This window comes from Aspergillus brasiliensis (assembly GCF_001889945.1).
Source record: "Aspergillus brasiliensis CBS 101740 unplaced genomic scaffold ASPBRscaffold_11, whole genome shotgun sequence".
NCBI classification, from domain to species: domain Eukaryota; kingdom Fungi; phylum Ascomycota; class Eurotiomycetes; order Eurotiales; family Aspergillaceae; genus Aspergillus; species Aspergillus brasiliensis.
Window position 1 is genome coordinate 177,764 of NW_027137452.1, and position 24,980 is coordinate 202,743.

The 24,980-nt window shown below is 49.7% G+C and overlaps 9 protein-coding genes across 9 annotated transcripts; 4 read left to right on the forward strand and 5 right to left on the reverse strand.

The window, feature by feature from the left end:
* Nucleotides 1–329: 329 nt before the first annotated feature.
* ASPBRDRAFT_57427 (uncharacterized protein) lies at nucleotides 330–1,555 on the forward strand (the record flags this gene model as incomplete). The annotated part of the gene is made up of 4 exons (XM_067627739.1): nucleotides 330–355; nucleotides 409–614; nucleotides 670–984; nucleotides 1,050–1,555. 4 exons carry the CDS (start codon nucleotides 330–332, stop codon nucleotides 1,553–1,555), a joined length of 1,053 nt encoding a protein of 350 aa, XP_067476111.1.
* On the reverse strand, nucleotides 1,126–2,810 carry ASPBRDRAFT_46142 (uncharacterized protein). The gene has a single exon (XM_067625567.1). It carries the CDS (start codon nucleotides 2,615–2,617, stop codon nucleotides 1,619–1,621), a length of 999 nt encoding a protein of 332 aa, XP_067476112.1. The 5' UTR covers nucleotides 2,618–2,810; the 3' UTR covers nucleotides 1,126–1,618.
* A 302-nt stretch (nucleotides 2,811–3,112) lies between these two features.
* ASPBRDRAFT_57429 (SLC26/SulP family anion transporter) lies at nucleotides 3,113–5,638 on the reverse strand (the record flags this gene model as incomplete). Its single annotated transcript, XM_067627740.1, has 3 exons — nucleotides 3,113–5,143; nucleotides 5,191–5,336; nucleotides 5,386–5,638. 3 exons carry the CDS (start codon nucleotides 5,636–5,638, stop codon nucleotides 3,113–3,115), a joined length of 2,430 nt encoding a protein of 809 aa, XP_067476113.1.
* A 1,883-nt stretch (nucleotides 5,639–7,521) lies between these two features.
* ASPBRDRAFT_67645 (fungal specific transcription factor domain-containing protein) lies at nucleotides 7,522–9,701 on the reverse strand. Its single transcript, XM_067628933.1, has 4 exons — nucleotides 9,498–9,701; nucleotides 7,910–9,415; nucleotides 7,736–7,850; nucleotides 7,522–7,688 (listed from the first exon to the last, which is right to left on the reverse strand). The coding sequence occupies exons 1-4, from the start codon at nucleotides 9,518–9,520 to the stop codon at nucleotides 7,653–7,655; spliced, it is 1,680 nt and encodes a 559-aa protein (XP_067476114.1). The 5' UTR covers nucleotides 9,521–9,701; the 3' UTR covers nucleotides 7,522–7,652.
* A 639-nt stretch (nucleotides 9,702–10,340) lies between these two features.
* Nucleotides 10,341–12,110, forward strand: ASPBRDRAFT_198458 (MFS transporter; the record flags this gene model as incomplete). The annotated part of the gene is made up of 4 exons (XM_067621208.1): nucleotides 10,341–10,456; nucleotides 10,513–10,778; nucleotides 10,843–11,717; nucleotides 11,778–12,110. 4 exons carry the CDS (start codon nucleotides 10,341–10,343, stop codon nucleotides 12,108–12,110), a joined length of 1,590 nt encoding a protein of 529 aa, XP_067476115.1.
* A 778-nt stretch (nucleotides 12,111–12,888) lies between these two features.
* On the reverse strand, nucleotides 12,889–14,073 carry ASPBRDRAFT_131816 (uncharacterized protein; the record flags this gene model as incomplete). The annotated part of the gene is made up of 3 exons (XM_067618369.1): nucleotides 12,889–13,336; nucleotides 13,420–13,663; nucleotides 13,743–14,073. 3 exons carry the CDS (start codon nucleotides 14,071–14,073, stop codon nucleotides 12,889–12,891), a joined length of 1,023 nt encoding a protein of 340 aa, XP_067476116.1.
* A 3,423-nt stretch (nucleotides 14,074–17,496) lies between these two features.
* Nucleotides 17,497–18,622, forward strand: ASPBRDRAFT_46150 (glycoside hydrolase family 11 protein). The gene is made up of 2 exons (XM_067625568.1): nucleotides 17,497–17,909; nucleotides 17,970–18,622. Exons 1-2 carry the CDS (start codon nucleotides 17,539–17,541, stop codon nucleotides 18,367–18,369), a joined length of 771 nt encoding a protein of 256 aa, XP_067476117.1. The 5' UTR covers nucleotides 17,497–17,538; the 3' UTR covers nucleotides 18,370–18,622.
* Nucleotides 18,623–20,311: 1,689 nt separating this feature from the next.
* ASPBRDRAFT_132287 (BTB/POZ domain-containing protein) lies at nucleotides 20,312–21,079 on the forward strand (the record flags this gene model as incomplete). The annotated part of the gene is made up of 1 exon (XM_067618424.1): nucleotides 20,312–21,079. One exon carries the CDS (start codon nucleotides 20,312–20,314, stop codon nucleotides 21,077–21,079), a length of 768 nt encoding a protein of 255 aa, XP_067476118.1.
* A 1,258-nt stretch (nucleotides 21,080–22,337) lies between these two features.
* ASPBRDRAFT_158063 (uncharacterized protein) lies at nucleotides 22,338–24,933 on the reverse strand. The gene is made up of 2 exons (XM_067619429.1): nucleotides 24,529–24,933; nucleotides 22,338–24,461 (listed from the first exon to the last, which is right to left on the reverse strand). Exons 1-2 carry the CDS (start codon nucleotides 24,823–24,825, stop codon nucleotides 22,365–22,367), a joined length of 2,394 nt encoding a protein of 797 aa, XP_067476119.1. The 5' UTR covers nucleotides 24,826–24,933; the 3' UTR covers nucleotides 22,338–22,364.
* Between the last annotated feature and the right edge of the window lie 47 nt (nucleotides 24,934–24,980).

The window sequence follows — 24,980 nt, forward strand, 5'->3', positions numbered from 1 at the left end:
CAGCATCACAATTCACCCGAATCTCCGCCATCGGCAATTGCAAGAGCGGTAACCGTCGAACCCTGCATGCGGAGTCTAAGCTGAGTTGAGAAAGGGGTAGTTAACCCCGGACTGCAGTCGGCGGTAGCCGTCGGCCGAGCATACCGAATGCGGCAAGCGAGATTACTTATCAATCACCAACTGGTGAATCCGACGTCATCGGCTTGTAACTGACTTCATCAAAAGCATTATTAATCTGTATCCCTCAATTGAGATATAACGAGCTGTTCTCAATGAATACATAGAAGCAATTCATAGTTGAGTTTTTCGAGAACATCTACATAAGCAAAATGACCACTCTCCCGAAGATCTTCATGTATACTCCTACCCCAACTCACGATAGAGATGCAACACTAACAATGACTCCAGTACCGGCGCAACCGGCTACATCGGCGGCGATGCCCTCTACGCCATCTTCGCCAAACATCCCGAATACAAATACACCGTGCTGGTCCGCACCTCCGAAAAGGCCGAGCAAATCCATGCCCAGTATCCTTCTATCCGAGTGGTCATCGGCGATCTCGATGACTCTGCTCTGTTGGAGAAGGAGAGCGCTGAAGCGGATATCGTTCTGCGTATGCTCACCCCTATTCCCTATCTCCCACTCTATGCAATATACTAATAATACAGACACCGCCGACGCCTCCGACCACGAAGGCGCCGCGAACGCCATCGCCAAAGGCCTAGCAAAAGGCCACAGCAAAGAAAAGCCCGGGTATTGGCTGCATACCGGGGGTACGGGTATCCTGACGTTCCATGACACGGATCGAAATGTGTTCGGAGAAGGTAGCGACAAGGTCTATGATGACTGGGATGGGGTGGACGAGCTGTTGAATCTGCCGGAACATGCGTTCCATCGGAATGTGGATCGGGTGGTGCTGGAGACGGCCAAGACGAAGGGGGATGTAGTCAAGACGGCGTTGGTGTGTCCGCCTACTATTTATGGTATGTTTACCTTTTTTTTTATAGAGGAAGATAACGGGGGGATGATATTAATGGTGGCTGTGTAGGACGCGGTCGAGGTCCCGTATCTGTACGTGGACGACAAGTGTATGAGCTGGCAAAGGTGACGTTGCAGCTGAAGAAGGCACCGATTATTGGGGATGGCAAGTCAATTTGGAATGACATCCATGTTTACGATCTGAGTGAGTTGTATCTACTGCTTGTGGAGGCGGCTGTGCACGGACGGGATGATCCTGAGCTGTGGGGGGAGAGGGCGTATTATTTGACTGAGGATGGGGAGCATGTTTGGGGTGAGTTGGCTGCAGCCACGGCGTTGACGGCGACAGAGCTAGGCTTGCTTTCTGGGGTCGAGAAGGAAAAGATCAGTTTGGAGGATGCGAAGAAGTACGGTGGGTATGAGGCGCTGAGTTGGGGGCTGAATTCGAGGGGACGTGCCAGGAGAGCAGCCAAGGTGCTGGGATGGACGCCGAAACAGCCGAGTATTGAGGCGACGTTGCCGGAGATTATAGAGGATGAGGTGAAGAGATTGACTACCCAGACACAGAGGGTATAGACATATGCAGTAGTTATGCAAATGCATCCACATACCGCAGATACTATATAATCAATGCATCTACTACTCCACCGGCGTATCCACCCCCCTAATCAACGTTTTGATCCCCTCTCCCCTAGCGGTAGTCTCCCACGCCTCCACCGCATCCTCAAACCCGACAATCTTCGTAATGAACCTCCTCAGCGGAAACCTCCCCTCAACCGCCATCTGCATCCCAAGCTTATAATCACCCGGTCCATACCGAAAACACCCCTTAACCACGACCTCCTTCGCGACCAGCGTTCCAATGGGAAAGTCCACCTTCTTCCTCCCTAACCCCGTCTGCATAAACGCCCCTCCCACCTTCACCACCTCCATCCCAAGATTAATACACGCCTCTGCCCCGGTAGCCTCAATCACCACATCAAACCCTTCCTCACCACCATCACCACCATCCCCAATACAAAACCCCTCCAGCAACCTCCTCCCATCCTCCCCATCCCCAACAGGCACATACCCACCCCCCCAAACACCCCCTTTACTACCAACTACATCCCCCGCAAACCCCAACTTCCACTTACTCAAATCTACACCCACCACCCTCTGCGCCCCAAACTCCCTCGCCACCAGCATACACAACACGCCCACTGTCCCCGCCCCAAACACCACCACCCTCAACCCAGGCCTCACCCCAACCTCCCTCACAGACCTTACCGCCACCCCCAACGGCTCCAACAACGTCGCCTCATCCAACCCCAACGTACTACTCCCCTCCGGAATCCGATAGCAATAATCAGCCGGTAACTTGAAAAACCGCGTCAACGTACCGTGACACACGCCCGGGACCGCGGCGAACTTCATCTCCCGACAGAGATTGTATCGGCCGGATTTACATAGGTGGCAGCGGTGACATGCGTAGCCGGGTTCGAGGGCGACAGGGTCGCCTGGAGATAATGTGGTTACTGCTGGGCCGGTGGCATGCACAATACCGCTGGATTCGTGGCCCATTATGATCGGGTTGGTGGGGGTAATGGGGCGGTGGATGCCGCCGTGGTGGTAGAAGTGGACCTGTTTATTATCCATTAGGAGAGGAGCTGAGTGGGTGGATAAAGAGACAGGGGGAATGTACGTCGCTGCCGCAGACGCCGGTGTAGGCGATGCGGGTGATTACATCGGTTGGGGAGGTGATGGTGGGAATGGGGCGGTCTTCGTAGCGGGCGTCGTGGGCGCCGTAGAGGAGGCATGAGGGGTTGGTCATGTTGGTGAGGGAGATGGAGCCCATGGTGTAGACACTTTCTTGTGTGTGATAGAGGGATTGGAGTTGAATTGAATAGGAGGAATGGAGAAGACATTGATGAATGGAGATATTGTTAGCTATGTACCCACGACAGTCTGATTAAGATGCGGGGTTTCGCCGAAAGAGTCGCCGATGGGTGAAGATCGTCGCAATGCAGTTACGATGAAAGACTGGAGACCCCGGGTAGCCAGCCCTACAAAACAGTGTCAAGATTAAGATGCCCATTATATTAATAGGCTAACTGTCTAACGAAATTAAGTACGAACTTCTAACACATCACATTAGTTGGCTTGCGCCTTTCCCGGGGTATCCGATACAGACGCCATCACACTTTCCAGAGCACTCGTCAGATCAACATGGAACAAGGGCAAGTTCGCCCCCGTCACCACCACCGGCTTGCTCTCTCCCCGTCGCGGCACAGCTGTCCGCTCCGACCCCTTGGCGGCCTCGTCCATCTCCCGGACACTCAGCACTCCAGCGTTCTTGTCATCGCGACTCTTGCTCTGCCGGATCTGATCGCCGACTTGCGACTCGATATCGCTGGCTCGCTGGTCCAAGCTATCACCAGCGTAGTCTCCCTCTGTGATATTGAGGACTGACTTCAGCTCCGACCCATCCAACGGCCGACCGAATCCTGCAGCAGCGAGAGCCCGCTTGGTCCAGCGATTGTTGATGTGGGCAAAATGCCACTGGACGCGGTCCGGGGCGGCGTACCGGTCGAGCTGGTTCCGGACGTCGATCAGATTCTGGACCGAGGTCACGTCGACGTTGTTCACGGCGGAGAAATCGAGGATAACCGCCCGTAGCAGAGGGAGATGTGTGTTGTTATCTTTGTGATTCGTCTGGTTCTTGCGCGGGGCGGGGTCATTCCAGGGTCGGTCGCCCGGGGTGGCGTATAAAGAGGGATTCGTGCGTCGGGTGGACTCGAAGATGTGCTCGACCAGATAGTCGGTGTAGTGGTTCGCGTTGGGGTAGTTGAAGCCTTCGGAGACTCGGTAGATGAAGATGCCCGGGGCGGGCTGGGTGACGGGGATGGTCGGGTTCGAGCCGTCGGTGTGCTTCAATGGGAGGAAGACGGTGCGACTGGAGGTGTGTTTGTAGTCTGCGCTGGAGAGCTGCGCGGAGGAGTTGAATTCCTTGGCTGATCCGGTATCTTCGACGAGGTGGTCCCCAATGACGGAGTGGATCTGGACGTGGCCGAGGAACTGGCCGCGGGCTTTGGCGACGCGGAAGAGCAGGACGGCGACGGAGATGCAGATGGTGCAGTAGATGCCGTCTTCGATGCTGGTGAAGATGATGACGATGATACCGATGAGGGAGATGAGCGCGTCGAGAGGGGACACCCGCCAGTATTGGTAGATGGTCTTCGGCGGAGTGATCAAGTCGCCGACGGCGTGGATGATCACCGCGGACAGTGATGAGCTGGGAATGAAGAAGAACAGTGCGGGCAGGGCGTAGATGGCAAGCAGCACCACAATGGCGGTGATGACGCCGGCCAGCGGCGTCCGGACACCGGACTTGGCTTTGATCGCAGTGCGAGAGAACGAGCCAGTAGCCGGGTAGCCACCCAGGAAGGGGCCGAGGAGGTTGGAGATGCCGATGGCGATGAACTCCTGCGAGGGATTGATCGTGTAGTTGTTGACGCGACCGAAGGATTTGGAAATCGCAATGTGCTCGATCACCAGGACGATCACGGCTGCCGGCAGCTCATGAGCAAAGGTCTTGATGATGTCGACATTAATCTTGGGAACGCCCGCATGCTGAAACCCATACGGGACTTTGCCCAGCATCTTGAAGGCTGGATTCTTGCGACGATGAAGGTTGACTGCCGCGCTGATCATGGTATAGAACAGAATGACAAAGACGGTACGAAGGGTGTTCAAGAAGAAGAAGAGCTTCGCCTTGCGAGGGTACTTTCTGGTTCCATAGTTGCATGCCGCGCGGATGGCATACAGCATGGCCAGTGCCGTCAACCCCATGGCAGCATCCATCTGGGAGGTGGGCAGGTATTTCAGGGTATTGATGATGACTTCGTATGTCGCTCCACGGGTGGAAAAGTCGGCTGTTTCTCCCAACACGGTCTTGACTTGTCCCGCGCACACATTGATGGCCGATCCGGTCATGAAGGCAGTAATCGCAGGAAGAGGAATGAAGTCGACGATGAATCCGAGACGGAACAGGCCGATGAAGGTCACGATCGCACCGCAGATGATGGCGAGGGCTCCAGCGATCGTGGGGGCTTCGATGTCGGGGTAGTCCTTTTGCACTTCGATGATGATCGTTCCAACTAAGGTGGACATGACAGCCACGGGCTGATCGGGTTAGCTGGTGGTTGTGACACAAGACATGGGATACCTACCCCGATGGTGATATCCTTGGACGTGGCGAAGAACCAGTATATCAAGACGCCCATAAAGGAGGAATACAGTCCATATTCGGCGGGCAACTTGGCGAGAATGGCGTAGGCCATGCCCTGTGGGATAACAACAGCCCCGACAGTAACACCTAAAGAGGTCAGCCTCGCTCGCTTCAACCGACTGTCAAGATATCTCACCTGCAATCAGATCACCGATGAACCACTGCAGGTTATAGCTCATGATCCAGTGAAGGAACGGGAACAGGTTGTAAAAGTAGCGTCCCACCTGACGGCGAGAGGGTACCAGTTCCCGCAGCCATTCACCAGCTGTCGGCTCTGACTCGACATAATAGCCAGCATCATTCGAGTCCGTACGACGGTAAGGGTCGGTGGTCGATTCCAGATCGATGCCGAGCACCTTCGCCAGAAGATGGCCAACTTTTGTGGTCATTTTCTGTGTCAGCAGACAGAACTTTCAGATCTGTAGCATATATCGGCAGAGGATAAGATCTGGAGGGGAAATAATAAATGTTTAAGCTTATCGCGTGAGAAGTGTCAGATATTTTATCAGAGGAACAGGGGATCGATGTCGTGATTTTAGCTCCGAAATGGCAATTCAGCAGGGGGCTTGCCATGTGCCGGCCAGATGCACCTCCACGCCTAGCTCGACGCGCATTGGCCTGCTTCGACATGGCTGAACCATAAATGATGAAAGAAACACGAGACCATCCGATTGCCTTCTTCTTGGACAGTATGAGCTGAATGGCGATCGTTCGTAAGACGGTGGGTAGGCAATTTGTGTTCGCCAGGAATTTCTTGACCTGTCTAGTCTCGGTACGGATGTGATGTAGCGCAGTAAGCGCTGCCATGGACATACTCTGGGGCTGAGTCCAGAAGCTAGTTCTATTGCCATGATCTAATGCTATTGACACACAGAAACGAGAGACCAGACGGCACGCTACCATTACTCAAGCTTTCTGCAACCTGGTCAGTCTGTGTGTCTATTCCCATGCGTAAAGGGACGGGATAGGGCCGGGCCCAAGCTCCACCACAACAGACCCATCCATGACACTGTTGTTCTCCACGTTTAGAACTAAGGTAAGTAAAGTGCCAATCCAATCAGACCATAAGTCCGGTATACCACTCACATTCAGCCTTTTTCTTTTACTACTCCATCCCGCTACCTGGAAGCTCAAGCCGACGTGTTTTCTACGGACAGTGACTGGTTGCAGTGGAGTAACCTCTCCACAAGGCTGAAACCACTTGTTTTAAGCATGTTATGGTAGTTGAGGGGCCGCGTCAGGGAAGACTTAAGCTCAACCGCCTGGTTACCGGTGGAACTACCCGTATAGAAAGAGGATTTTGATATCACCATGAAATCCAAAATTTTATACAAAACTATGTTATACTTCATGACGCCAATGCCATAGTTTACAGCGCCACTGCCCAGATCCATCCATGCATGGAGGGGGGCGACGTGGCAGGGAAGTGGAAGCGTCCCTCTCTCCACTGCCATGGCGAAATTTTAGTCCCGAGCACGCCATCAAAGCTAACCGTGGGATGCATTTCTGGCCAAGCACCACATCCCACTGCCTCAACGCAGATTCCTGCATGGGTATGCGCCAATGTACGCTTAATGGGTTGCTGCATCCTACCACGAAGCCACACAGATACTCTAATCGCTTGGCAGCTGCCGCTTGAGAGAACCAGAGGGCCTCCTCATACGATGGTCAATATACACACGCACACGAACAACACGAATAGAGAGAGCGACACGGAAGAAGCAATTTCTGAATGGTGCCGTATTTGCAGCTCATGATGTCAAATGAAAACGTAATATAATAATAAGTGTGGTCGGGCAACCGGTCATCCTGGTTCTTGAGATTCTACGCCACAAGCCAAGATCGATAGGCAGCAGATTGTGTTCATTATACGAGGAGAATGAGCCATGTTAGAGTCATTCTAAAGTGTATTTATCCCGCAGAGGCGAGCGGCGTTGACTTCCATGAACTATATTCCAGATTAGATTGAATGATGCAAAGGGGCGTCCAGGGTATGGAAGCAGCTGAGCAGATGGGCTGCCGTCTGGGCATTTCTCGAGTTCATGGACATGGGGGCAAAGTCTCTGTGCAATTGCAGTAGTGTTTCGTAATGATTATGGGATCTTTGAAGACAGAGAAACTAAGTAGTCAGTGTCTTGTGTATGCTCTGTTGGGGGCGCGGCTATGATATCTTCCTGTAAGTAAGAAAATACAGCACAATTAACCAGATATAATACTACAGTCCAACTACACTCTTCTTTTTTGAGAACCAATATCATCTGATGAGTACGCAAGCAAATACAGGTCTGTGTCGCTGGATCTACTCGAGTCGCTCCTGATCATTTCTTTGCGGGTAGTTTTCTGTCTCGGAAATGGCCCGTCGCGCCAGAACCCGGTCCACAACAACGTCGTGCTCACAATCGATTATGGCGCAAAAACGTTTAATTGTCCATCCAGATTCTAGTTCATTAGCCAAGAGTCTAAATATTATTGGCGGCTAAGCATACCCAATCAATCAGATCCGCATCCATCCACTCCCGGATGTCCGTCAAATCTTCGAATAAATTCTCGAACGGAGTCTCCGAACTTCCTGTTGGACGGTCCCCTGTGCCTGCCTGAGCTCTACGAAATTAATGCTTAGTTAGCTGACATTGACATTGGCAATCACCGAGGTCGCTCACTGTAAATGGCGCAGTATTCGATACGCTCGAAGACAGATATGACTTCGGCCTGAGAGATCTTTCATACGGCCAATCAGGCTTTCAATCTCTCCCCGAAAAGAGTCCATTTGCTGGTCCGTATCATCCTGGAGACACGAATTCAGGGCCACAGCTGCATGGAGTGCTTTCAAACTCGTCACCCCACTCAGCAGCCAGAAATAATTTCGGAGGATCGGAGCTTCGTAAAGTTGTTTGTGAAGGGAGATCATTGCTGCGCTGGAGCTGATACACCTTTCTCTAGAGCTCGGGAGGAAGCACGGCCCTCTGGAATGATGAAACGGTCGGTGTAGCAGGAGATACAGATGATGCGCGTACGTCTGCAAGACGCACCAATATGCGTAGCGATTAGAATCCAGAATATTCGGAGAGCCATCGACCATGTAGGCCGCATCCCACTGCTTTTGCTCGTCCGCTATCGCAGCATCGAAATCACGCAAGGCTTGTTGATCGAGACGCGAAGGGCCCGCGGTATGGCGACAGATCTGAGTGGAAAGGCGGAACAGCCGAAGCTTGGCCATCATGACGGACATCTGGGTGGGCTCGCTACGACTAGACGGCTGCACAATGCCTTGGTTTGTGATATCGGCATCATTGACATCTGCGGGTAAAGGAGCCTGAATTCCGAGAAGGTACGACATATCGAAGTCTCGGAATAGCATTCCCTGATACGTGTGTAAGGTCAAAAGACCAGCCCAACAACGTCGCCGTCGCTCCGTCTCGATGGGGCCCAAGTTCTTCTGATCCACATTACATCGTAAGGCAATTCCAATATTCAACGCCATTCCTAGCAGGGCCCAGCCTTGATCGACCGACTCATTGTGCGAGAGACTGTATATGACCATTAACAGAGCTTCGAATGTGCTAAATGTGTGCCGGATCAAGAAGTCGCCCTGCAGAAGACAGGTTATTGCAGTCCGTAGAAGGCGGCGAGACACAGAAACCGTGATAGGAACTGTGCTAGAAGGCTGCATGACGCTCATTGGCAGTTGCGACCAGACGCACGCTAGCCTGGGGTCACTTTCATCGATAGTGCTTATAGACAAAGAGCATAAGGCGAAAAGCAAAGCCAGCCAAGGCAAGTCCACGTCATGGGGGTGTTGCATGAACGCTGTATATTGTCTCTGAAAGGTAGGACCGTGAAGAATGGGAAACAGTGCAGAAATATGTTTGAAGAAGTGCGAGACCAGATAATCGCAGCAGGACTTGGGGGGAAGTGAATCAATCATCTCCTGGAGAGAAATGCGAGGGCTTATCGAGAGAGGTGATAACGTGTCATTAACATCCTCCTCTGGAACAGGCCGTTCCAGCACGGCTTCCCAGTGTACACCTGGCGGTGATTGCTCTACTTCAGATATCGACTGTTCGGGCTGTGGGAGTGAAGAGACGATACCTTTTCGTCTCGAGGGTGTCGACGGAGACCCAGCTCCGCCACTCAACACAGATGACGCTGGAGCAGTGACAGGCTTCCTGTGAGTTTTCCTTGAGACGGATGATCCAGAGGGAGTCGCGTAGGAGCAAGTGGCCTCGCGCTTGCGACGCTTGCACGCACCACAAGGGTGTTGGCGATCGCATCGCAGTTTAGAACGTCGGCATGCTTCGCAGTTGACAGCTCTGCGCTTTCGCCGAAGAAATCCCGGAATTTCCTATAAGGGCCCTTCGTGGGCCGAGCTATTGCCTAACATATTCCTCCCCAGAAATGAGGCCAAACAAACGGCCTAGTTATTGTCCAGGATGGAGTCCGAAACGGAAATTGTTGGTCGGCGATAAGGTGCCATTCGATCATTGCCACCAGGAAGATCGGACGCCGACGGTGGAAAATGTCGGAGAAAGAAGTCCCCGATCTTTCATGGTGAGATGAAATTTATAGACGGCCACTTTTTCGCGGAGGACCAAGTAAGTCAGGTCGAATCATTCCTTTCATTCATCGGAAAGCATTCAATAAGATCTCTTTTATTTATACTGCCTAGTTAAGCACATATTGACCAGTTCAGGGGTTGACATCGTCCAGTCTCATTCAGGTCACATGACTCCAGTAATTTACCAATACTAGAAGATACTAACTACACTGTTTAGATCACTATAACTATGTACGGAGTTCTGGAGAAGAAGAGCCCAAGAGTCCAGCAGATTTCCCGTGTTGATGTATGGAACAGACTGATGTTCGTCTCTGGATAAGATGCTTCTCAATCATATCAGTGGTTTGACTGTAACAGCTCCTATCAGTGTTTAGCTTCTCCAGTCCGATTGATCGGAGATAAAGTCGAGCGGATCGGAGATGTCATGACTACTATAAAATTCGGTTGAATTCATCACTCTTCATTTCGGAAAGTTTCGATTTCTACTTGCCAGACCTATAACCTTCTGCCTCTGTTGCGACACCGGGGCTGCCATCATGGAGGCATATCTCCAGTACCAACGGGTTCGGAAATCCGTGCTACTACACCTGGGAGAGCTGAGAGATAGTTGCAGCTGTCCAAGCTACACCGTCGGGTCTCACCATTATGCTGAGTAAGTCTGTTGGAGAGACAATATGCTTTTGGAGTGTCTAACATCAACTATTCTAGGTGTAAGTTGAGCGGCCATGGCGCCCCGGAGAAGCCGCTCCCTACTGCGTCGACTATTCCAGACGCTCCGATTCTTGTGGGCTGGGATAGGCAGGATGATCCCTTGAACCCTGCAAATCAGAGTACCTCTCGAAAGCTCTGCATGACTCTTTTGGTCTCATTGATTGCGCTGGCTGTGACTGCCGCATCAGCGATTGATGCTTGCGGTGTCAGGGAGTATAGCGCATATTTCCATGTATCTGAAGTTGTCGGGTCTTTGGCAACAGGTAGGCGACATCTATCTGTACTTAATTATAGAAGGAAAGCTGACCTCTGCATGTCTCTGAACAGGCCTGTTCCTTATCGGCTTCGCATTCGGCTCTCTTCTCTCCGGCCCTTTCTCCGAAACCTTCGGGCGTAATGCCATTTATTCAGTGACAATGCTCCTCTTCCTAATATTCATCATGGCATCAGGCTTAGCCCCCAATCTCCACAGTCATCTTATCTTTCGTTTCTTCGCCGGTCTCTTCGCTTCTACCCCTCTGACCTGTGCCGGCGGCACGGTTGCCGACTTATGGAACCCACTGGAAAAGACCTATGCTTTTCCTGCTTACGCCATACCTGCATTCATCGGGCCCATGGTCGGTCAAATAATGGGAAGCTTTATCCCAGTCACGCTAGGCTGGCGCTGGCTAGAGTGGATAATGCTTATCATAGGTGGTGTGGTTCTGGTTGTGGTCCTTCTATTTCAACCCGAGACATACGGTAACCTGATTCTCTACTGGAAGGCATCGATCCTTCGAAAGGAGACCGGGGATGAGCGATACAGGGCTCCCATGGAAATCAATCAGAAGGGCCTTGGCCAGCGCTTGAAGATCTCCGTGTACCGGCCGTTCGCAATGTTTTACTCGGAACTCATCATTATCCTGATGTCGCTATATCTGACTATTATTTGCATCGTCCTCTTCACATTTCTCGAGGGATATGCCTATATTTTCGGCGAAGCATACGGTCTCTCCGAAGGATTGACCAATCTCTGCTGGGCTGGCATGCTCGTTGGGATCTTGCTCGTCAGTGGTATAGTGCCGGTGGTTTACAGCTGGACTGCGAAGGCCTATGCTCGAGACAAGAACACCATAGCCCCAGAAATGAGACTCTGGTACACGATGCTTGGCGGTGCAGTGGCAGTACGAATCAGTCTGTTCTGGATGGGATGGACAAGCAACGTAAGTTTATCCAAATACCCTCATTGGTCTTGCAAGCGTTAACATTCTATCTTCCTACAGCCAAAAATCTCGATCTGGTCTCCTCTCGTCGCGTCAGTCTTCTTCGGCTACGGCATCACCACCATCTTCATCGTTGCATACATGTACCTCATCGATTCCTACGGAACATATTCAGCTTCCGCTCTGGGATTCCTCGTGTTTACGCGATATGTGGTTGCGGGAGGTGTGACTGTTGCTGGCGGCCCCATTTACGAGGCTCTCGGCGTGCAGTATACCCTCACTATTCTGGGGTCGATCAGTGCGGCTATGGCGTTGGTGCCGTACCTGCTTTACGTTTATGGGCCGATCATTCGCAAGAAGAGTAGATATGCGGTAAATATTGATACTGAGTAGATTCCTAGAAGGTGTTATGAGAAGGGATCTAGAGGTATATTAGTGGGCGTGCTCAGAAATTTCTTGGCTTTCAGGATACAGCAGAGCCCGAACATCGGAGACCCCACACAAGCTCTTGGAGCTAAAAATAATTTATTTCTATAATATCAGCGGGGAGAATATGGTCTGTCTCTTCGGGTTCAGTACTCTGACAGGAAATCCATAGAATATCATACTACATTCAGAACCATTCCAGAATGACAATGGTAGTCGACTTGCCTAGCAGTAGGTTTAAGGTAACTAGAAGCTTTTCTACAAGGCTATTAGTCTCTTAAAACTACCTATAATTCAACAGAAAGAGGAAAGCACACTAAAAGTAAGCTCTAAGATGGTTAATACTAGGTTTGCTATCATCAGGCCAGAGGTGACCCCACAACAGAGTCTAGATAGATTTTACAAAGTTATTTTAGCTAACACACCACCTGAAACAATAACATGACTAAAATATACCAACGATCAGGATTCCGGCGCAAACTTAAGATCCATTGCTAGGCCCTAAAATTGGCGCCGGTGTTTTCTCGGCGATACCCGCTGTACTTGCCGCCAGACTTTGTGCGCAGCTGTCGAGGCTTCAGAACAAAGGAGCGCGCTGCCTGACATTGGAGGTATTATCGGGCACTTATGAAAACCCCTGACGAAGATAGACCAAACATCACACCCCTTAAGTTCAGTAACAATCTCCCCCTATCCACCCTCATCTCCCGCCAGACCTTCACGACATAAACCAGTGGCCCCCTCACTAAGCAGCCAGGCATTGATGGTACCAAGCGTTCTGCTGCACACAGGTGTAAGGGGATTCACACTCGGTTGGGCCAGAATAGTTGATGCCTCCACACTGGCCCCACTGCGAAACAGTATTCGTTGAGCCGGTCGTCGCGGCATAAGAAGAGGCGCTGGCGGCGGGGGTCTGAACGTAGGCGTGCACAGCAGCGGTAGTAGCCTGGTTTGCGACAGACGCACTGCTGGCCGAAGATGAGGCGGCAGAAGATGAGCTCCCCGAGCCACTTCCGGTCCAGACATCATCCCCAATGGGCGTCTCCAGGATATCCAGCTCAATCTTCTCGGCGGAGTCGACCCAAAGGTTGAGGCCGTTGAACAGGGTCATACTGTCGTTGTAGAGACCAGGGATCTGGTAGGTGAGAGTCGGAGCGCCAGTTCCCGAGCCTGTGACCTTCACCTGCGCACAGCTGGATTCGTGGTATTAGCATGATTGCTCCTTGGATGCCATGCAAAATAGGGAGAGAGACGTAGTTATCAAGGGTTGTCTAACCTGTAGAAGAATTCAGCCGAGTTGGCTTGAGCGCCATGCAAGCCCACATGCTCGGCGCGAACCAGGTACTCGCCCGGAGGAGTCGCAGCAGGGATCTGGAACTCGAACTGGGACATGCCATAGGTGCACCAGGCATCCTTGGTCAAGTCACCCTCCTTGTTGCAGAGGGTCGATTCCCAGATCTTAAACCATTCTCCGTCGCCTTCGTATTCCTGGACGTTGCCGGTCGGTGCCTTGGACATATCTGCGGTTCAGGGAAACCAGGATTAGAAGTCGAGTTAATATGGCAGGGGAAGGGAAGGGAAGGGAAGGGTGACACGTACAAACTTGACCCGGGCCAGGATGAGCAATACTGGTGTCGTAGAAGAGCTTCATTCCGATGGTATCGCCCGCTGCGACCTCGGCGACCTCAGTCTTTGCGGCATTGCTGAACGAGCCCAGGTTACAGCGGAAGTCGCTGTCGCTAGGGGTCAGGTTGTCGAAAGTATCGGTCCACTTGGTTGGCTCATAGCAAATGCTGCGAGTGGTCTCTCGGATGTACTGCCAGTCCGAAGAGGCCTCTCCGTTCAGCACCAGCTTGCTGAAGATATAGTGAGCGGCAGCCGGACGTGCCAGGCTGGCAGCGAGGGCAACGGCGAGAGGAAGATACTTCATTTTCGCTGGTAAAGGATCGAGAGTGACTTATCGAAAAGAAAAGTAAGAGAATGAAAGTGAAATGATTTGAAGTGAAAAGAGTGACGAACGTCTGACACCAGGTCAGAATGAATCGAACAAGAGAAGCGAAGGTAAGAATCTATCTTGTGCTGTTTCTATCCCAGAGGAGGTTATACAATGATTATATATCTCTATATGTGCCAAGCACAGCGCGGCTTATCTCTGGCCTTGAATGTCCAGAGCTTAAGCTCCTGCTGTCCCGGTCCTTCATTTCATGAGCACGGTGGCACCGTAGTGGGCTTCTCCGAAACGATCTGTCTCACCATTATCTGAACGGTGTTGAGTCCACATCCCGAGAGGAGCGAGCTAAGTCGCCTTGTCCACTCCTGGACATTCATATTCCTGCTCTGCTTCAAACTACAGTGATATGAAGTCGCAGTGTGCTTTGGCATGCTCTGTAAGGGCAAGTGCTTTCTACTCATGAGGTATATCGTTGGATAGCTTCCAGAACCTCTAGATTTTCTGATTAGTTCGCCATTGACTATCCCGCCCTCGCCATTCGTCACCAGTCGGCGCTGTAGCAACCGTATCTTCAGATCTAGGAGACACTGTCAGTGGCAAAAGGAAATGGCCACGAACCCAGCCGTCCAGCTGGAACCTACCGATCCTTTGACGAGAAGAGAAGTAGATAGCGGTGCAAATAGATCCCACTATCACTTTGCTCGAAACACCCAGTGTTTTCTGACTTTGTAGTGCGCGCCCCGGTGACAGCCAGATAGGACTTGGCTCGGCACTTCATCGCGCGTTGATACCCGATGCTTCCAAGCCAAGAAGTGCGGAATCCGTGCCGAAGGTCCGGGTCCCTGAATTTTGGCCAGAGGGGCGAATTAGCTCAGCCTTTCTGTCAGCGTGAAAAGCGCCCAGAACACTCATGAACCAGTTCTCCTGAGGGTATGCGAACTTGAAACCGGTTCCTCGGTGAAAATGTGTCTGAATGGCCGCAGGCCATGATATGAGTCTAGCCGAGGCATCTCGATAGCTGTTTACTACAATCAACTATGGCTAATGCACAGGATTTACCTAGTTTAAACTCCAATAATCGAGAACTCTTGAACAGGCAAGTAGAATGTACAAACCGATCCTCACTTGCTCGAAGAACTGATAAGTGGCGTCAATCAACCTGAACCGGTCTCTTATCTGGGCGGCAACTTACTGTTAAGCCACAACGGTCGAAATCACACTGCTACAGCTCACACCACCAGGCAATGGAGATTGGATACCCACTCAGGGTGCCGCTCTGATCCTCAAATTCGTCAGTTCCCGCTGTGTCAGCGGAACCCTCGTTGCCAAGCATCGCATACTCAATGTGATTGGCTTTCTGTTAGCTGCTTCTACCAGGGTCCAGGGGATCTCGGGGAGTTCTAATTTAGGTGGCCAGATAGGGCAGCTATCATCTGAAACACACCGATTGCTTAGCTAGCCAGTTATTCACCTAGGAGGCTAGGTGAACTCAAGTTGATTTAGCCTGGGTGTATGGCGTCTGCCAAGCCGGCAGCAGCCAATAACTGGGCGTTTATTTGTAGTAGCAATGGCTAATAGAAAAAAGGGTTAGATGATTCCTGTGGAAGCACAAAGTCCTGTGTTTGATAATTATCTCACTAGCCGCTACATCGGACATGGTAGTCTTCGGTGGTTGCCCGTTCAGACTACCTTCGGCCAGCCGTGGGCCTTCGATTAGGCTGGAACTTGGAAGTGCGCACTGATGAACCCGGTGCCGTCAGTTGACACGCTCCACATTTAATATAAGCAAAGGTCTCTCCCAGTCGAACCCAGCTCATGTTCTGTTTACTAGCCTTTCGTGTTCCCTTTGTGCTTTCATGGCGGAAAGGACTTGATCAGGCATTCACCTGTTCGTGGATGGACCGGAATGCAATATAGATCTCGTCCAACTATCATAAAGGGTAGAGATGTTAGCGCTAAAAAATAGAGACCAGAATATCTAGACAAAACTACAGAACTGCCCCAGAAGAACCTCTTTGCGACTTAGGGGTCACAAGGTGAATCCTCACTTGAGGGCTTTCCGTAGTGCAGCCTTCTCTTGCTACCAATCATCCACGTAGCGCGTACACTTCGCTATAGACACAAAAAGAACACTAGCTCTGTGTTCATCCTTCCATATTGCTGCATATCCCTACATTTGTATGGGAACTGAGGAACAGCTTGAAGCGAAGGGTTTTCACCCAAGTGGGTCCAATCGACCCACTCCATCGACTTAGACTCACAGACCGTTGTCCACTAAACCGAAAAAGATATATCTCCGTAGTCAACATATCCCATCGGTAAAGATCATAAGCGAAGGCAGTCATGGAAGTCACCCGAACTCACCCGGCCAGCTGCAGACTATCTATATGCGGGTTATATGGCCGTTCTGCTTACCGGTTACGCTACAGTATACTTACAAATCTGCAGAAAGCGAGTGCGTCCCTGATTTTCATCGTGTGGGGCGAGTGGCGACAGGGGCGAGGACATCAGAGTTGATACTTGATAGAGTGGATTGACATACATATTGAAGAAACTTGTCTATATAAAAAAGGTATAGCTATTCTTAGTTGCAACAGATGAAGAACATAACCAGACTTAAGGACCTAATCATGAACCATACAATTTCACTCATAACTCACCCTTTGCTTCGGAAAAGGATAGAGATCGGCTAGTAGTTGTTCGTCGAATGTCATAAGAGATAGAAAGTACCTATAGGTAGATAGAATATGGTACATAATCCTGACAGTTCCACGCAATATGCTCCGGAGATGACACAGGGACTAATGAATGCAAGCTAAGCAAGCAGAAGTCTGGGTTAGATGGGCTTACAGAAAGCTGCAAGGTGACTTATCCAAAAGTATTGCAATCATGATACTAGTTAATTTACTCAGGACCGACGGCCTCGCCACCGGGTACCACACTTGTGGATTGAGGGCAATACTGCTGGCCATATACGTCCAGCATGTTCTGACCGAGTAATTGACACGACCTCAACACAAAATCTCCTCGAAGTGACGGTTAAAGTAGAATTCGAACACTCAAAATGATGGGCTTTTAGCATGTAGATCAACATATCCGTAACTACTTGCGGCATATTTCCTGCGGAACCGGTGGTTCGCCCGGGGCGTGTGAATAATTGCTAATCACATGTATCCTGCATGCAGATGAGAGAAATTAGCCAGGTAGACAGTGAGGTTCCTGTAGATATCAATGTCGCTTAGAGATTGTTTCACAGTGCTACAGCCGTAGCCTAAAAGGATAAATTGCCCGCAGAAATTACAGGTACACATCCGTTGCACATTCTTCCCCTTTTTCCGTCAACAGACAAAGGATATAAAGGCGAGCAGCTGGCGAGCAACGATTGCTATCTATCTCACAACTCTCAGCCTTTCAAGTCACAGTTTCTTCTTTCTCATCGTCATCATGGTGTCTTTCCTTAGCCAGGCACGCCTGGCTGTGCCAATCCTTTCAGCTTTTGCGTGGATGTTCGCGGCAAGTTCCGCCATCCCCCCACCGCCGCATGGAGCCCTTTCACCTGAACGTCTTCAATGGATCAGAGAAGTGATCGGCAATCAGACTGAGGACGGCAGCATCCCGGACCTCACTAAGCGAAGCAATATCATAAGTACCAGTCAAGATGGCGTCGACAGCGCGGGATTCTACTACTCCGTGTACAATGACAACGGGGCCTCCGTCGGATACACCGAGTACCCCACGACCGGCCAGTTCGAACTTGGCTGGAAGACTTCGACGGAATTCCTCGGTGGAAAGGGCTTCAAGGGAGGCAGCCCGCGGTAAGTGTCTCTTTACTTCTCCCTCCTTTCCCTTCTCGTGCTGACAACTATCTCGCCCAGCTCCTTGACCTGGGATGGCTATTTCACCGCCGAGGGTGACTGGACTTTGGCCATCTACGGTTGGACCACCAACCCCGTCACTGAGTGGTATATCGTGGAGTCGCATGGCACTGGCACCCCGGGCAACGGGCACATTCTGGGCCAGGTAGAGAGTGATGGCGGTACCTACGATGTCTATGATCTTCCCTACAGAAATGTCCCCGAGATCTACGGAGTCACCAACTTCGAACAGCTCTGGTCGGTGCGTCGCACCCATCGCACCACCGGCACTGTCAACGTGAACGCCCATTTCCAGCGCTGGAAGGAATTAGGTCTCAGACCCGGCACCCCCGTCTTCCAAATGGTTACTCTGGAAGGCTTCTCGGGCCAAGGGTATCTGGATTTCACCCTCAGTGCATAGATAATAAAGGGATCACATGATTCCAGCTGGCGGCGGGCATTTGCTTGAGGCCAGATTCCCTCTATGTTATATTTTTATAAGATGGCAAAGATGGCAAAGGTGCCTTTCGGTCCAGAAAGGGGAAGCCCCCTTTACCATTATTTCTTCTTATTTCATCTTCTTCTTCTCCGATGGCTTGTCCTTTACAAGTTTGTCGTCTTCTTTTCAGCTACTAATTAGTCTTTAACCATGAAAATACACAATTCCGAGGCCAGTGTCTGGTGCAGTGATTCACTATCTAAATAAAACCTATTAAGATTATCTCCTGTAATTGTTTTCAAACTAAATGGAGCCTATCATTCCATCGATTTATGAACAAGGTGACCTCGGCAGCACCATGGCTTTTAACTAGTAAATATTAGTATTACTCACCACTTTTAAATCCTGGAGTGCTCTTCCCCGTGAAGATTATCATAATTGGTGAGCCCTAATCGAAATTTGAACGCCTCAGACCGACGGCGAAGGGACCTATATACCACGATAAGTATATAAGTTCAGTCTTCCCATATGGATCGCGAATACACTCAAATCTCCAAAGCATGTTCCAATTGTATTTCATTTATTATGTATACAACTCGACTATCCCTTACTTGTAAGAAGATAAAGTCTTAAAACAAGAGTTATAGATAATGGTATCCTAGAAACCCTACAGGGTATACAAAACATTATTGGAAGGTCAGCATTCGGGGCCTTAATTAGACAAATTTATTCTCGAGGTTGAGACCCACTCGCAGTATTTAGTCACAGTTACCAACACTGCCTTGCAATCTCGAGCTTGTGTGCTAAAAAAAAAATAAAGATAAAAACAAAAAATGATAATATTAATAAGACAAAATAAAATAAAATAGAGAATCAAATAAATTAGAAAAGAATAATGATAATAGAAAATAAAGAAAGAAAGAAATCCACACAATTCTCCGGACTGTGGCTTGCAGATCGTTCCGCGTGGAGCGATTGAAATTACATAAACGAAGCAATATAATATGTTTTTAGTCAATCATATGAATGCATCATCATTCATCACAACACAGCATTGCACTGGACAGAGAGCACTCCTAGGACAGCAAATGTGAATGAGTTCCTGTCCTATTGCCTCATTGGGCCAAGTTTACCTTAATGGCCACAGTACACTTGATGGGTTCTCGCAAAATAGCACAGAGTAGATATGGCTTGAATGAATTGATTGATCGCCGCTCCTATATCTTACTGTTGCTCGTTGATCAATTTAGCATCTTACATTGACTGGTTGATCATCACTGTTCTACGGCTCAGGCGGATTTCACAGTTAAACATGATCCGACTCCATACATTTCGCGAATAAAGAGCCATTAACCAGGTCCCCGCTTGAAAGATACCTCGACATCCACACTGAGATTCTGTCTCGTCTGAACGGACTACGGCTTTCTCATGCACAGATATATTACACCAACCTTCCTTTCCGACTGTCCTTGTTCAAGGTATCCTAGCCCTCTTTCGAAAGTATCGCAGAACCACAAAGCATTCCTAAGCTGGAGGCCACCATCTCGCCACTGAAAAGGCCTATTGCATTGTCTCTCAGGAGGAGAAGCCTCTCCGTACCGACTAGGCTCAGAAATTCATCTCAAATCTCACAGCCCGGACGTCTCTTTTTTTTTTTTTTTTTTTTTTTTTTTTTTTTTTTTTTTTTTTTTTTTTTTTTTTTTTTTTTTGCGCGAGTCTCAACTAGTATAATCTGGGCCTCGATACCCAAGCATCGTACTGGTCTCTTCCGCGCGATACTTCAGGCGCCACCAGAAACCTCCAAAGCCATCTCGAAGGAGCCTTGACGAAATGTCCAGAGCTCTGGGAAAATTGTACGCTGGCCCTCGAGAGATCTTCCAAGAACTACAAACTGATTGATGATCTTAGCGCTCTGAGTGCCGGAATGGTACAGATTAATGTGGGAGCCAATGAGACCCCATTTGATGTTCATGTGGAGTTGTTGTGCAGTTGTTCTCCATACTTCAACTCATTATTCGGCAATCGGACTGAGGAACCCATCCCAAGCGACCCTATTTGCTTTCGTGATGAGGATCCAGATGTCTTTGCCGAGCTGTTAGCTTGGGTGTATTACGGTGACACTCCTGCCGACTTGCCTTCTCGTGCTGGCATTCCTTTCTTGCTACAACTCTGGATCCTTGCTGGGAAATATGAGATTCCTCGACTGCAGAACCAGGTGATACATCTCTGCAGAGCTGCGATGGATAAGAACCCTAGTGAAACTCTCAGTCATGATAATATCAATTATGTCTACGCTCATACATTGCCTGAGTCTCCGTTGCGGTTACTTTTGATTGATAACTGGGCCCGAGAGGCAACCCAAGAGGATGTCATGAGTCGTCCAAAAAGTCTTCCATATCCGTTTCTCGAGGACCTTTGCCGTGCTTTGATTGAACGGAAAGGAAATACAAATCATGCGGAAGGAGAAGCCTATTATGCTGAACGCTACAATATAAATCATTCGCCACTGGACAATAACCAGGTGCATAGTAATCCAAACCTTCCAAAGACTGCAACCCGAGAGCAATTGAAAAAAAGGAATATGAAACGCCCATCTTCTCGTCTTCACAAAGCGTCTCATACGTCGCCGCTGGGCGCTATGGCACCGAACATTGTCGAGGAAAATGATTCCAAGAGTGAGGTATCATCTTAAAATGAGTCTCCTGCAAATCTGATTTTCAACTCTCACGTCATTACTAGTATCGCTAGTATTCTTGCTACTATCTTGCAATGCATTTCAGTGGATAAGATAAATAATCTTGAGAAATATCAATACCAATCATATCTCACATCCATCCTGTCATAATATATGATAGCTGTATCATTACTGATAATAGATGGATGCTAGAAGTTGGTAGTTTCACTGGTCTAGACAATTTTCCATCTATTTACATATTAGAAAGGAGTCTAGGCTTGCGACAGTTCTGCAGCAATTATTTATCGAGGAAATTCTAGAGATTGGGAGAACAAGTAATAAAAGTGTTGGTATACTGATCATCACAATATCATAAGGAAAACTGCCACACCCGTAATGAAGGATAGTTCTCAGTGTTTCATCGTTGGCGTCTATGCATGCCATTTGGCGACACATCCATTTTACTCAATCTGGGACGCTTTCGTTTCTGTCAAGATTTCTTCTCTTGTTTATGCATATTTCAGACAAATAGAGTTCAAAAAAGAAATGGCTTGGCCCTTGGGAAGGGGGGCCTTACACTCGAATTCTGCAAGGAAGGTCCACCCGATGAGTATTCCCTGGAAGTGGAGCATGATGCACGTATGAATATAGGGCTGCGGGCTATAATTTAATTTCATCATATGTTTCATGATTATTTTGCAGCATTTTATGTAATGATTTTAGCAGTGGAAGATATAGGTCACGCTAGTCTCTGTCGGGATTAACTAACTAGTTCTATTAAGCTTTACTTCACCAATCATGATCCATCAGATTTATGATCCATTCTTAGCCTGTGGGTTTTTTTCAGAAACTGAAATCTCAAACATCCGTGATGAATATACGAATATACGAACAGCTTAACAGGTCTTAGATCCCTTAACTTTCGAGATTCCAACCTCCATCATCTTAAGCTCCTTGAACATTAGCAAATGAATTAGTTTCGTGCCCCGTCGATCTTAGAATTCTCCGAATATACTCCGAAGTAGACTTATAAGGGGCCTTGAGTGGATGATGATCTTTTCCACTGTAACTCTTGGGATCGTCTCCTATTGGATTATCATTAAGGATAACGCCAATACTCCGGTGAATTGAATCTCATAACCTTAAGTTAGTACGGGTGGGGAGATGCAGGAATCCACATTACTGAAACAGTAGAATTTCTCACCATCCACGCCGTCTTGACATAGTAGCTACGTATGGATTTTGAACGCGTGCAGAGAGCAATAAAATCCACTAACTTCTGAATAATGTATATACTTCTACATCAGGTGTGTTGATTATAACGAAAAGTCTTTCCGCCTTGCACCGCAATAGTTCCATTCAGAGGGCTGGGGAGAACAACAGTACCATTCGTGCCAACGGGGCCACTGACAGCAATGTTGAAATGTCCGCAGTCATCGAACGACCAATCAACCCTGATATTCCCATGAGGAGTAGGATAGGCACCCCGTGCCCAAGTCAGACCCAGAGTCTGCGGAGCGACTTTCCACTCCTGGAAACCGGGAGTGACGGGCTGGATACCGAGCACATAACGGCTCAGATCAGCGGTTGGGCCTGCGCCCCAGGCATGGCACAGTGACGTGGGGGACCCGATGCCGGGAGTACCGTCCGGATTCATGACCTCCCACATACAGCCGGTGTAGTTGGCATGGTTCGGGTCACTGATCGGGCCCCAGACGCTGTGGAGAAGTCGTTTGGCGTTAACGCCATCGTTCGCGTGGAAGGCCGCCTTGAGGTGATAGCCGGAGGCATAGGGGCTGATTTTCTGGGCAAATCCGCTGGCGATGCTGGTGTTGGAGAAGGCCAGAGCGCCCTTGGGAACATACAATTGCTGCGCCATGGTGTTGAGTACTGCGGCAGTACGATTACCGGCAAGGTGTGTAGTGTCACTCAGGATGGCCAGGGCATTAGCTTCCTGCGCGAAGAAGTCCTGGTATGTCTGAGAGTGGTAGTAGGCCTGGAGGTTGTCGCTCCACAAGTGACCATTGATTGCTTGTTGCAGACTCTCCAACCGCCTCTGGTACACAGTGGCATTGATATTTGCCTGCGACAGATATGGCATCCATTTCTTCAGCGAGTAGGCGTATAAGACGTTGAAGTTGGAAACGACTCCAGATGAGGTGGGATCGTAGTAGTCCCAGCCACCACCCATGGCGGGATCGGTGATGTTGAGCAAGTTATTCGAGAGGGTCTGCGAGTGCGCCCAGTCCAGCATGCGCACAGCTTTGGGGGCCCAACGATGCAGGAACCCTTCATCTCCAGTCTGCTCGTAGAACTTGGCCATTGCAGTCACCAGACTGAATGAATACCCAATTAGACCAGTAGTGTTTGCCTCGACGTCCTCGGTTCGAGGGGGCTGCTGAATCTTGGCATTTGGGACAAAAAACCCAGGAGTCAGCTGGTAAGAGCCGAGAAGCTCAATGGATCCATTGATATATTCAATACCGTTGGTGCTGGCGAATGCGGTACTGCTGGCCATGTCCAAATCGCCGGCATAGGCAATGCGATCGCGCCGAGAGCCGTCAACACTAACAGGTAAAGGATTGGTCCCGAGAAGAAAGTCTGATAGGGCTGACTTGTCTTTCAATGTTGAGAAATACTTTTGCTCTCCCCCAGTCGCCAAAGACAGGTTGGTAAAGACGGCAGAATGTCCGAAAGACGCGCCCACACCAAAGGATCCATAAAAAGATGCGGTTTGCGAGAAATCCAACACGGTGACGTTGTTGATGTGGACAGATATTTGGGTCATATTCACATTGCTTCGAACCTTGTGCCATTTATTCAAGATGATCGAAGCAGGAAGGCTCCCTGTGGCAAGGGTAGGATCCAGCTCAGTAGATCCAGCATGAGCTGAGATTGAGGCATTGGCAATGTCGACAAAGATGTAGACTCCGCTAGACAAAGTATCACTAAGTACGGTAAAGCCGAAGCCCTTGGAGATTGGCTTCACCGAGAACTCCAGATCATAAATCATGAGCGAAGGAGACCATGTAGTATAGTACGGTTGAGGAGCGAGACTGTCCACCAAGGCACCCTCATTAGTCAGGATCCAGAAGTCCGGAATGCTGTTCGCTGGAAACTCATTGAGCTGCAAGGTTCGAGCTCCGGCATGCCAAATCTGAGTCAGCACTTCGTCGGAACAGTTGAAGGATCCCGGAAGTTCCGTCAAAGGGATATTAGAGACAGTGGGTTTGAAGCCAACTGAAGATAGATGGACCTCTCCAGCACTGGACAGGTTCAGCTTCTGGTATCGCAGTCCTCCTTGAATCAGCCTATTGGTGTAGGTTTTCTTGTCCGTGATGTTGTATCGGTTGACCCGGTACGTGTCCATAGTCGCATCCAGGGGGAGGGGACCGTCGGCCTGATGTGAGGGAGTCGAAGATCAACAATCGCACTTCGTAAGAAGCAAGTTGGGAAACTGAACTCACCATGGCAGATTCCAGTAATGCATAAGTTTCGCTATAGGCCATTTCGAACCCGGAGGTGTCTCCGGACATATGTGAAACCTGGAAGGTGGCATAACCTTCGACATCTCGTCCGTAGTCGAGGATCACTATGGCAGGAGTCACCCCGTCGGAGGAGAGACGAAGCACTGTGCCATTCTGATATGCAGCCCACTCATTCTGCGAGGCGTTGACATAGGTAGTAGGTCGATAGAAGGTTGAACAATTTCCAGAGGCGAAGAGAAGACCAAACAAGGTCAAAGCATGAGCGGGTTTCATCATGAATCGGATTTGCCGCAGCAATCTTTCACGGTTTGTCCGATATTGAAGAAATATGTTAGACTGGGAGCGAAGCTATTAATGTCAAAATCTTCATTATGTCACCACACTGATACCCCCTTTCTCCATCTCCCAAAACGAATTTACGAGGGTACCTG

Coding starts and splice junctions, on each gene's coding strand:
- ASPBRDRAFT_46142 (XM_067625567.1), bottom strand. CDS start 2,617: ATGGATAATAAACAGGTCCACTTCTACCACCACGGCGGCATCCACCGC.
- ASPBRDRAFT_67645 (XM_067628933.1), bottom strand. CDS start 9,520: ATGCGATCGCCAACACCCTTGTG. Junction 7,851..7,909: donor CGAATACTGCGCCATTTACA/GTGAGCGACCTC, acceptor TTAATTTCGTAG/AGCTCAGGCAGGCACAGGGG. Junction 7,689..7,735: donor ATGCGGATCTGATTGATTGG/GTATGCTTAGCC, acceptor CTAATGAACTAG/AATCTGGATGGACAATTAAA.
- ASPBRDRAFT_46150 (XM_067625568.1), top strand. CDS start 17,539: ATGGTGTCTTTCCTTAGCCAGGCACGCCTGGCTGTGCCAATCCTTTCA. Junction 17,910..17,969: donor TTCAAGGGAGGCAGCCCGCG/GTAAGTGTCTCT, acceptor TATCTCGCCCAG/CTCCTTGACCTGGGATGGCT.
- ASPBRDRAFT_158063 (XM_067619429.1), bottom strand. CDS start 24,825: ATGATGAAACCCGCTCATGCTTTGACCTTGTTTGGTCTTCTCTTCGCC. Junction 24,462..24,528: donor CATTACTGGAATCTGCCATG/GTGAGTTCAGTT, acceptor CCCTCACATCAG/GCCGACGGTCCCCTCCCCCT.